Here is a 12,683-nt window from a genome sequence, read left to right on the forward strand (position 1 = left end):
ACTAACATGTGTAAGCATCCATATCGCATTTCATAGAAGAATCAGCGGTAACCTTAGGAAATGCTATTATTGTACTGCTCATCGAAATCATATTTTATCAAATATTCCACGGTGACCATAACACTTGCGCACTCGATCTCATGTATCATAAAACCATTACCGGCAACCCTGGCACATGCGGTTGTCATCCCATGTATTAAAAATACTATTAACGGTAACGGAAGGCGGGGCAGGGCAGTCGGTATAGCGACTGGCTACGGGCTGGGGTTCGAGTCCCGGTAGGGTCAAGAATTTTCTCTTCTCCGCGTTGTACAGACCGGCTCTGGGGTCCACCCAACCTCCTATCCAATGGGAACCGGGGGCTCTTTCCCCGGGGGTAAAGCGGCAGGGGCGTGAAGCTGATCACTCACCTCCAGCTAGTGCCAATGTCAAGAAAACGTGGATCTATACGTCACCTCCCCCATACACCTACGTGGCGTAGTGTTTACTTCGTTAAGCATAGGGACAACATTATCTTAGTCTTAACTGTAGCTGTAGCACACGGCAATTACGTGTACTTAACCGATCTCGTATTTTCTAGAACTATCAAATGTAGCAACACTAACACCGTTATGCTACTAACATGTCCCATATGTTACAAAAATATTAACGAAAACCGCACTACTCACCGATCTTGGCGAGGCTGGCACAAAAGATCCAGACACCGATGATGAACGGCGTCTTCACACGATCAAACTCCACAGATGCGACAGGATAACGCTTCGTGTCTCCATTGCCATTGTGTTCCGTGTCGGCTTGCGCAGCCTGTACGTCACCCGTATTCGGCATGAAGACAGGCCCTGATGACCTGGGACTGCTTTCTTCGAAGCCATCGCTATCATCGTGTGGGATCGGTGAACGTCCTGAGGATGAAGAAGCGGAAGGATATGCATCTCCAACACCACTATCACCACCTACGTCCCTATCATCACCTTCATTAGTGGGATCCATGCCTTTAACTGACCAAGAAAACTGTCTACTGTTACTATCGCTGTAATATTGATTACCGGAAGGTGGAGATGTCGTTCTCAATGTTGTCGAACTGGAGGACGAAGCCAATGCATCAGGTCTTCCGGAACAAACTCCCAAATGCCCTAGCAGTAGCAGAAGCAACATAATAAACAGCAGGAATGTAACATTTCTCCTCCCATTACAGTACCAATTTGCACCCCGGCTGTGACGTTGGCAACCGTGATGGACTGTTGTGTTATGTATGTAGGAACCGTAAACTTGTGAAGCCATCTCGAAGTGGATGCACTACTGACAATGTACGGCTATGTAGCTAGTAGCTCTGCGAATGCAGATGTGCCCATCCATTAACATAACATCCAACTGAAAGAACCAAAACTGCGACTGCAAACGGAAAGTTATCCAGTAGAGACCTCCACGCCATACGCCATGCCGGTCGTCGGAGGTGCAGGGTACAGACACTCGCAACACGACTCCACGCGAACAGCCAGCCAGTTCTGCGTCTTTACCGATTATTTACTTCTTCTCACACATTAAGGTTGTAGTAATATCAGCTGAAAGTGGTGGGAGTGGCTGCTGATTCCCTGCAGCTGCTGCGTTGGACCCGCCCTCATCTTTCGCGACAAGGTCCCGGAGCTCGCTCCTGGCGCGACTGGGGTGAAATCGGAAAACATCGCGAAACAGCTGATCCATAGCCATCATGGGGAAGGGGACTGGGAGTGTACGCAGGCGCCCAAGAAATCCGTGTGTGTGTGTGTGTGTGTGGGGGGGGGGGCGACGAGAGAGACGACGCTACCGACGAAACACGGCCAGTGCAGACAATCTCACGTACCTGTTCTCTGTAGGCGCAGTAGTGGAAGTGTGGGAACGTATTCTCGCTACCGGTGTACAGTACAATTGTAATGGTGCTGTTTAAGTAAGAATGTAGTAATGCAGTACGCAGTTAGATCGCTGGTTGCAGGTAGTCTATTTGTCGGTTGGTGGATATGCTAACAATAGTTTGTCATCAGCTGTCGTTATTTTCAAGAAAAAATGCTTGTTTAGAAGGGCTCTTAAAGCTTGCATTTATATTCCTCTATTTTTCTGAAACGTAATTTATTTTTTGAGGGACAGATTTGGTGTAGCGGTAACACACTTTGCTTATGTTTGGTAAGTACTGAGTCTGGATCTCACTGAATATCGCAGCAGTAGTAATGAGTTTAGAAACGCTTCGGTACCATGGAGATTGGTATTAGCTTTATGGAGTCATTCGTGGCGAATGAGGGGATAATACCTTCAAACAGGTCACAACTAAATTCTTCCAATTCAGGCTACACGATCGCCCGGTTTCCATATGATGCTGCATAAACGTGTTACTGACGCAGTCAGGTAAAAATGTAAAGTTGTCCCTGTGCTTAACTAATTAAGCATTACGCCATGAAGGCGTATGGGAGAGTGGATGTATAGATCCACATTTTCTTGACCTCGGCACTCGCTGGAGGTGAGTGATCTGACCACTTTACCCACGGGAAAGAGACCCCGGTAACCACTGGATAGGAGGTTTGGTGGACCAGAGCCGGTATGGACGACGTGGAGAAAATGCTTGATGGTACCGGGACACAAACTACGACCCCTCGGTCGCCCAGTTGCTGTGCCGACTGCGCCATCCCGGCTCCTGTCATTACATGAACAAGGAACTGTCAGTCTGTCTTACGAAGAAGAGGAAATGCCAGTGGGCGAACTGCCAGTTGTGTTAGAATTGCAGTTATGAAACAGTTTTTAGAGACTTTGGACGAATTCGGAATATGAGAGGGAAAATTAGAGGTGCAATATAGTATTTTCATGTAAGGGGGGGGGGAGACCCACCTCTTCTTCCAAATGGCAAGTTATTTAATCTCAAGATACGTAATCCAACAGCGGGAAGCAGAAATCAATATTTACACCATCGCACACGATCCTAAAGCAGTTACATTTTCACGACCTTCTTTCACAAAGCTCGTCTCTCACTTACAATTTATGTTCGTAACCTAAGTAAAGCAAGAGTTTCACAGTCACATGAGTTGACAACTCTTTTCGAACTCAATAATAAGGTAATAATCATTCAGCAACTAAAGAAATTCCCCGCCTTTTATAGGACCCGAAAATTCATTACCGTGTTCATAAGAGCCCGCCACCGGCCCCTCCCCCGACAGTTCAGTCCAGCCCATACCTACCAATCCAATCTCTCTTAGGTTGCGTTTCAATATTATTCTTCCATGTATACCTGGGTCTTTCAAATAGTCTCCTTTCTTCGGGGTTTCCGACCAAATTTTGTATGCCTACTTACTGTCTTACTGAGTGCTAAAGGCGAAAAAATTGGGTCGACAGGATTTTGACTGGCAGTAGAGGCAGGCCACACCGCTGGTAGTATATTGGGGGGGGGGCTACCTACACATAACTGACGGAAGATAATATCTAAAGTCTACTCATGATGCTGCTGATAAGGACAATGTTGAATTACAACTAGACAGTCCCGGGATGGTACCTCGACGTTGGAGCGACTCTCAGGGTGGGAAAACAATGTATAAACTGGTCATAACCACGATTAAATAATTTTAGTGAGGAACGTACGGTTACATTGTACTACGACCACGTCGCTTATTTACTTAGAGACCTTTAACAATAGTGCATAATGAATTGGGAAGGACGCACACTAAATTGGCAGTGGTATAAGTTAAGGTACTGTACCGCAGAAATGAGTGCCAGCAATCTTCGTGGAGGTAAAGGGCGGCCGGCGCGTAAGGCTGGCAGTCTCACCGTCATCTGTGAGCCGACTGTCTAGAAAATGTGGGGTCCTCGACATCTCACAACCCTACGGACCTCCACGGCCTGTTACTGGGATAGCTTTACCCTTTTTTACCTTTTGCCTTAAGTGACTTAAGAAAACGACTAAATACGTAAGGATGGACGGTGTCAAGGACGAGATTCGAGCCGGAGATCTCTCGGAATACAGTTCAGAACCGTTACCTCTTGAATAAACTTGGTCGGTAACTTTTTTGCTTATGTTCGTTTTATCTGTATTTATTTCCAGCTCAGCTCTTTTGTTGGCCTGTGGCCCCGATTTTGATTTCATAATGAACATGGTACACTAGCACTAGTACGCCTCCTATTGCAGCAAAACTTGTACTGTAACAACTAATGAGGACGCGGCTGTAATGCAATTTATGAAACCGACAGCAAGCCGTAAGTCAAAACAAGAAGTTCTCAGCTGAACTGAGAGCCAACTTTCGCATATACGAGTATACTCGTACGTGTATTTCTAATCCTACAGATCTGTTGCTTCTGCTATTCCCTGTAACAAGCCGTGGGTGCCGCACGAGGTAGTGAGACAATCGTTTCACAGACGCCAGTGAGGTCGTCACCCTTACGCGCCGGCCCAGGAAGATTCCTGGTTCTCATTTCTGTTAGAGGGTGAATCGACCCTAGGGCACAATGCGGCTGGAAGGATTACGTCAATTGAAAAATCCAATGAACTCATTGGAAAACCAACCCGCGACCTTCCGGTTTGTAGCATAGTGCCTCAACCAACTACGCTACCGCGTACTCCCGCTTCTATATCATTATTATTGTGAAAAACCAATTACGTAAGTACAAATTCTATCGGTGTTACATTTGTCAGATCGCACCTCAAAGGTCTGCATCACAGTCATGTTCGTAACTGTTGGTTTACAAAAGTATTCCGTACATGATGTGTAGGTATGTTTATAATCTATCTACATACTAAATTTCACTTACGTAGCTCCAATACATCATTAGTTGCCGCCATCAAACCGATAGCCCCCATGTTATTATTTTATTTATATTCTATATAAGGTTATGTTAAGAAAGGCTGCACATCTTCTTGAGGTTTATCATACATCGTGTCAGGCCCCAAATTAAGTGTCGCTTCCGCCTCGTGAAAATTAGTGAAGTGATTCTTAAGTTAAAAGACAGACACACCAACCAATTGCAAGGCAGGGTATGAGTCCATAACAGCAGAAAGAAGGTACGTATATCTTAAAGCGGAGATCGTCAACCTTTGTGAAGGCACGACCCCCTCCCCCCTCCGTAATCTCTGATTGTGAGCGAAAAGTGCAGCTCTGCACATTGTTGCACGTCCATATACTCATATCGGGTAGCCAGTAGAAACCTAAACAGCTTTATAGCCTCTACATATAAAATGTTGCTGCACAATATTCGCGAAATTGTTCGCCGGCTGGAGCTATATATTCCAAAGCACCTACGTGTATATTGAATCTTACTGACTGGAAAGAACTGCGTGTGGATACAACTATATTTTAAATATTTCTTCAGAAATCTGGGACCCCTATCAGAGTAGGTCGGGAGCCTTTGTGGGGTCATCACCCATAGTTTGAAAACCCGTTACTTAAACCATTAGGGTTAGAAACATGACGATGACAAATACAGATACTTTCATTCCCATACACTACACAGAAAAAATAGACGGAAGAAAATACCAAAAAATGATGAGAAAGCATAATAGAAAAAGATATACTGTTACATTATACCTAATGATATTGCACATGGACTCTGTATCCTTGGAGAACTAACTGCATTAAAAGTACACCAGACATACGGGAAATGCTGACTGATGTTGGCTATATGCCCGGGGTCCTGGCCGATTCGTTAAGAATTAAATGAACGTCCCGAACCTTTAACTTTTAACCATCCTTGTATTCTTACAGAAAAACAGAGCAGACATCTCTTCTGATCAGCCTGTAACTGACATGGAGTTTTATTATACAGTTCATCTGTGAGGCAGAAACAACGGAGACATTGATTGTAGTGGTCTAGCGACGGGGTCAGCTGCATCTGGACTTTCAGTGTAAATTTTGTAATGTTTCCTGCAAAATTACTGAAGGCTGAAATGTCAAAACGCATGACTTGAATGAAAGTCTACTGAAAGAATTTCCACTTCTAAAACCAGTTCATACGGTTCATGCTACTTGCGTGCAGTCATTCAACATTTATGATTTCTCACGGGAGAAGCAATAAGTATTAGTAATCTTCTTCAGACATAAAAACACAAACGAGTTGTTCAAGTATCATTTACAAATATGACACTTCATTTTTCGAACAGAGAAATGTGGGTGAAAATAAACTCAACACGAAGGCACGCAGCATTAAACACGACTTGCAGGCATTTGATTCTAGTGACTGCTCACCGAAACGCGTTTCGCTTATGTTTCTTCAATAATTTTCCTGTACGCTGGCAAGAAGTTAAGCTACTGCACTAGGACCTCTTGCTAATGAAGAAATACTTCACTCTCTGCCTTCCCTAATTTTTCTTTATCCCCTTCTTGGTATATAGGATATGCATAACAGGCGAGAAGATATTGGTGTTTACAATGCTATTTATAATTGATACCTCTCATCCTCATCTACCTTGATGGATTAGGGTCCCTGGACAGTTCCCATTCGGGACTGATTAATTATGAAATTATGGATCTTCAGACAGCTGGTAGGACTTCTTGGACGTGTGGTCAGCTCGTCGTAAGGCTGTTTCCTACACAGGACAAGTGACACATAGAAATAAAGCAGACATCCGCGCCTCAAGTGGGATGCGAAAGCACGATCACAATGCTTGAGCGGGTGCAAGACATTTCATGCCTTAGACCGCGAGGCCACTGTAATCAGCCTTAATTGATATTTAAGTTTTTTTAACGTATTTACAACATTTAGATTTAATAAGACAATGATGTGAAGATAAAACGCCGTATTGCTTTGTTTAATACGGGTAATACGGAGTTTCATGAGGAATTAATCTGAAATTTATTTATGCCGATTTATTTAGACGTATGGCGGTTCAAAAAAGGGAGTGAATTCTGACTTGAAGAAGAAAATGAATGATATCCCCAGAATTAAAACGCCACTCAAACTGTCAAAGCGGGTTCAACTTAGGGAACCAATAAAATCATAATCCAGTAACTGTGGAGACACTCAACAATTTAAATTACACCTACAGCGTACGTCAGCACGCTATTTCTATGGCGTTACAAGTTTTTAATTTTATACAAACAGCTTCGAAACGGCTGTTTTGGTCCAGTTCATGGCGAGAGGACCTCCGTGTCATATCGTGTTCCTAAGGGCGCGCGTTAAATACGCTTGTAATTACAGTCTATCCAAGAAACTTTATAAACAATTAATAAAGTGTTAGCCTCCAACAGAAATGAGTACCAGGAATCTTTCTGGGGCTAATGGTCGGCCGGCGCGTAAGGCTGACAACCTCACCGCCATCTGTGAGCCGACTGCCTAGCAAATGTGGTAGCCTCGATGTCTCACAAAGCCACGGGCTTCCATGGCCTGTCACAGGGATAGGATTACTTTACTGTGCAATAAATCAAATTATTTGGTTTAAGTGGAGTTTATAACCAAGGATGGGTTCATTAATAAAGTTTACAAATGCAAACAGGAACGCCATAATCAGAGTGCTACCATCCAGAGGTAGTGAATATCAAACTTGTGCATTACATTAAATCAGTGAGTATTTTGTTGGGATAACCTTGACAGTGCTGTGCTGCATTACATTGGGATATCTTCCGAAAATTAATTTTATAATCAGCTAAAATTTATAGTAAGAACTCACTAATTTGGATTGGTTGGGAGTGAACCCTTGTCCAAAACAGTGAAAATCCGAATTGTAGAAGTGCTATTGAAAATATGTCCAGGGATGTTATCAGATGGACTTCATATGTTTTGGCAATATAACTTTATTTTGAAACTCAGATTGCATATCATGGTCCAGTGAGATTCAAACTGATCACCTGTTGAATACAAGTAAAAGCACTAAAACTTGAACAAAGCTGCTTGGTACCTGCTACATAAACAGAGATTTTAATTCTGTCACTGTGATATTCATCTGAAGTCAACCAACCATCCATTACCATACTGTCATGTGTATGAGTGACTACAGATGGGGTTTGGATTGCTCACTTGATTTACTGACCACTTATACGCTCACGACTTGTGACCACTCTCCTCACTTGATTACATCCCTCACTAGCTGTTTCCTGGCAATGGATATTAACACAGGAACTTAAGTCTCACTGAATAACACACTCCAAATATCATACATAACAGCCTTCTCTTCACAGCCATTCTTTCAACTGAGCACTCTTGTAACTAACTTTGTCCCTTGCTTACAATATCTAGGCATGGACCATGTAGAAACACCCTGTTTCCAACGGTACCTCTATTGATGCGTGTGTATTCCTTGCCGCGGGAACGTGTTTACTGAGCCGTTTCCTACAAACGTCTTTGGTATTTTTGCCTGTCTCGCGGTCATCGCATAGTAAAGGCTCTACACGTTACAAGATGGTGCAACATTCAACTGCAGAAAATATCAAGAAATAATTTTCTCCTTTTGTTGTTGGGATATAAAAATGCACTATTTTCATATTTTTACCTTAAAATTGCAATATTTAAGAATTTGGCAAGAAAATTATATGAAGGGAAATGGTTAATTCAGATAAATTGCACATAACTGTACAAATAAACCCACATAAGACAACACTGCTTAACACATTTTTGATATTAAATGTTAAGATAATTTGGTTCCAAAATGTTCCCATATGATTTACATGTATATTATCCTCTTAACATGTTTCCCATTTAAAGGTGTTTTCTGCCTAAAATCACATAAGAAACACCATAGAACTAATATTTTACTCATTTAATGTGTGTTTTGTATTAAAATATTTGCCTTTAACTTCCCAAGTTTGACCTGCTACTTCAATTTCCAGCAATCTGATTTTCTTCGAATATGCAGTAATGACATGCTTGAGTTTAGCCTCCCAAGGTTAAGCATAGTTCACAGGAAAAACCTTCCCATTCCCTTACTATTTCATTCACATTAGAAAAGTCCACTGCTGTCAATGATAACCTTCCTCATGATCACTGATTCATTGCCATTTTAAGTGTCTACAGAAGTTAATAATTAATAACGCTTTATCACAATTTTTATTGTACATTTTTCTTGCTATCTCCCTTTGATGAAGCCTGGTCTCAGGTATCCGTATAGCTGTAGTTATACTGGCATGGGTTGTTCAGTGATTTATGTTAGCTCTTTCTAAGGGATCCAACAGAGTAGGTGTCTCTCTCCCTCAAGCAGATCCATATTCTGAAACGTTGTGTTCTATAGTTTTTAAGATTATCAGATGATGGACAAAGTTCAAAAACCTAGTAATTGTAGGTGTCATACACCATCATCAGAACTCCTTTAGGATCTAAATAATTAACTATTAATAAAGTACAGTAAAAGGTAATCTTAACTAATTTAGCGCTACGCCATGAGGGTGTGTGGGGGAGTGGATGTATAGATCCACATTTTCTTGACCTCGGTACTAGTTAGAGGTGAGTGGTCAGCTTCTCGGCCCTGCTGCTTTACCCCTGGTAACCATTGGATAGGAGGTTGGGTGGACCTCAGAGCCAGTGTGGACAACTTGGAGAAGAGAAAATTCTTGCCCCAACTGGGACTCAAACTCCGACCCCTCGGTCGTCCAACCTGCAGCCAGTCGCTATACCAACTGTACAATGTACAGTAATTGACCAGTATATAAAAATCAGCATTCAGGATTACTGGGGTTTTGTACTTGTCCATTGTCTGGTATTCTAAAGAACTACAGAATTAAATTTGCTTGGTGTGGGGGGGGGGGGGNGGGGGGGGGTCCAAATTAGGTCCCCTCGACACTGCAGCCACAGACTGGCCTATTGTAGCCTGCCCCGGGTGATTATGATGGAGAATTTGGTGGAATGAAGATTGGGAGGGCAAACCGAAGTACTTGGATAAAACCTGCCCCAGCGCCACTTTGTCCACCACAAATCCCATTTGACCAGACCCGGGATTGAACCTGTGCCGCCGCAGTGGGAAGCCAGTGACTAACCGCTTGAGCTATGGTGCGGCCAAGAACTACAGAACACAACATTTCAGAAACTGGATATGTTTTTTTCCTCAGGTGAGAGTGTGGGAGACACCTACTCTGCTGGGTCTGTTCCAAAGAGCTAACCTTAATCACCGGACCTGAGTCCAAACATCCTGTAATCCTGAGTGTCATATATCATTGTCAGAATTTTATAATCTAAGAGTCAGCATGTTGTGAACTTCCAATGAAAGTCATCCAACAAGGCATACCATATACCAGTTTTTAGCTTTTATAATATAAGACATTAAAGTGAAAGAATTGATTATGTTAAATTTAAAAAATATACACTACATTAAAAATACCTACAGTGAACAAGTAATTGACAAACTACAGTATATCAGATTTTAACAAAGAAGGGAAAGTGCTGTAAGATTGAAAAATATCATTGAAATAAACAAAGAGATTATCAAGATCATGTCAGGAACTGCTGTTGGAATGAAAAGGTTTGCGGAAATAAATAAAACAGGACAATTTTGGGAATGGGTGCATGACAAGGGACTAACAGAGTGTATTGTGACAGAAGGGGATAATAATACTATCATAAGTTTTAATCCTTCATAAGCCGATTTTGTTCAGTTCTTTTCGAAAACCTCTTTAAGAGGGTTTCACTATATAACTACATAAGATATTGTCATAAGATCAACAATATTTTAAGTTTAATAACCTTGTCTTTAATCATTGTAAATTTTATAACTGACTTTTCATACAATGCAACATAATGAATCCATTAATTCATCAAATAATTATTCATCACTGTACAATTTAATATTGACATGCCAGTCATGGTATGTTTGACGTTTCATTCAGTTTATTTTGTGTTTTTCTACATACTATTTAGCAGTTTTCTTACTCAAAATTAAAGTATCACAATACTAGGCCTACAATAAAAATTAGTTTTAACATTTGCAATTAACCAAAATATGTACTGAAATGAAATGATATTTAACTACCATATATTTAATTTTTTTCTGCAAAGAAAATCAAACAATTAAATGTCAAAGTTCAGTGAGATGGATGGGCCTGCTTTTGGAAACAAAGTTTATCAAAATGTGGCATAATATCAGAAATGGCCATTCTAACTTCTTTAGCAATATTTAGCCTTGAACGATAGTTTGACTTTTTAGCTGCCAAAGCAGAAAAGCCTGTCTCACATAAGTAAGTCGTTGCGAAAGGAATCAGGATTTTCAATGCTTTTTGGCTCAAAGTTTGGAATTCCATGCCAATATGTATCCAGAACTCCAACAAAGACAATTCCTTAAATTTACTTTTTAATGGAGTATCACTAGTGAGATCAATGAGCTGTTCTTGCTCATTTACATTCAGAGATGATGGCCCAGGAGCATTTTCGAATGGATTTTTAATCCAATTAAATTTATCAAAATCATTGCAAAAGTATTTTTCGAAATGAACTTTCAACATTATGAGATGATCAAGTAGGCAGCTTTTTATGTCCATTGGAAGCACTGGATTATCAGTGTCTTGTACCATTGACACCAGAGTAGGGAACATGTCTAGCGTGTCACTTTCCATACTGTTTCTCCAGAGCTCTAATTTTCTCATGAATGCCTTCACTTTGTCATTCCAAGAAAGTACAGTTGCCTCATTCCCTTGAAGTGAACTGTTGAGGATATTTAGTTTCAAAAATATATCTGTGAGGTAAGCCATTTTCAATAAAAAATCCTTGTTGCTGAAACTGTCTGCCAGTGAGCGATTTTTCCCATTTAAAAAAACAGAACACCTCATGCCTCAGCTTAAGGCCCTTTGCACACGGGGCCACCACGGTCGCTCCACCACGGTAGCGTGACCATGTGCACCACTGCGTTTACATGGACTCTTTTACACTGAGTGATTTGTGGTGGCGGAAGCTTCGTTGGTGGCGCTTCCAGGAATGCGGTGGCCAGAGAATGGGATTTTACGAGTGACCAGGCTGGTCGTGCCACCATGTCAGTCCACTGTCCGATGTTGTGTCTTTCACACGGTAGCGTCCAGTACAGCCACTGGTAGTTTACTTGTTTAGTTCATTCCGATTATATTTTAAAATTGTAAAATGAGTTCGGAAGAAAATTTTGACTTCGAAAGATTCATTTTAGAAGTTCATGACAGGCCAGCCATTTGGGATATCAGTTGTAAGGAGTACTCCGATAGACTTGAAAAAGAAATGTTGGTTGGAGCTGGTAAACACATTCAATAATAAAGAAAACGCAACTGAAGCTGATTTAAATGAATTAGGTAAGTAAATTTATTTTAATTAACTATATGTAATTATAAAATTATAGAAGTAAACGAAATACGGTATACAGTTTTGTGTGTGAAAATGAGTCATAATAATAATAATCATTATTTAACAATAACAAACATTTTAGTCTTTACATCCTTTTATTTGCCTGATGCAATTTTGCAATCCATCTGACAAAGAGTGTACATCAAATTTTGTGCAAATCTTGGAAAAAGTGTGATGGAGACTGAGACAGTGATCAGGGAAGTGTTCAGGGCAGAAAGCAGGAGCTGTACATGGGTGTTTGAATGGCATGCTCGGTTCAGACATCCAGTGAGGATCACCAACACACAGGTAGGCCCATCAGCTGCACAACGCCGGACACTGTTGTCATACTTCAACAGATCATTCATGAGGATCGACCTCAAACCATTCAAGACCTTGCTAATGAGATCGGAATTGATTAAGGGACATGCCAACAGATTCTGACTGCTGAATTGGACATGCATTGTGTCACCACG

General features: G+C 41.4%; 1 protein-coding gene across 4 annotated transcripts in view; it reads right to left on the reverse strand.

Annotated features, from left to right (window-relative positions):
* The window catches only part of LOC111866361 (sodium/hydrogen exchanger 3), a 212,844-nt gene extending 211,195 nt beyond the window's left edge, over window positions 1-1,649 (reverse strand). For 3 of the 4 annotated variants that reach the window (XM_023855230.2, XM_023855232.2, XM_023855229.2), the window contains exon 1: window positions 669-1,649. In XM_023855230.2, coding sequence (XP_023710998.1) covers window positions 669-1,281 — 613 coding nt within the window. In that variant the 5' untranslated portion in view covers window positions 1,282-1,649. The remainder of the gene's footprint in view (window positions 1-668) is intronic. The other variant, XM_023855231.2, reaches the window with a different exon arrangement.
* Between the last annotated feature and the right edge of the window lie 11,034 nt (window positions 1,650-12,683).

Source organism: Cryptotermes secundus, unplaced genomic scaffold (assembly GCF_002891405.2).
Source record: "Cryptotermes secundus unplaced genomic scaffold, Csec_1.0 scaffold497, whole genome shotgun sequence".
NCBI lineage: Eukaryota > Metazoa > Arthropoda > Insecta > Blattodea > Kalotermitidae > Cryptotermes > Cryptotermes secundus.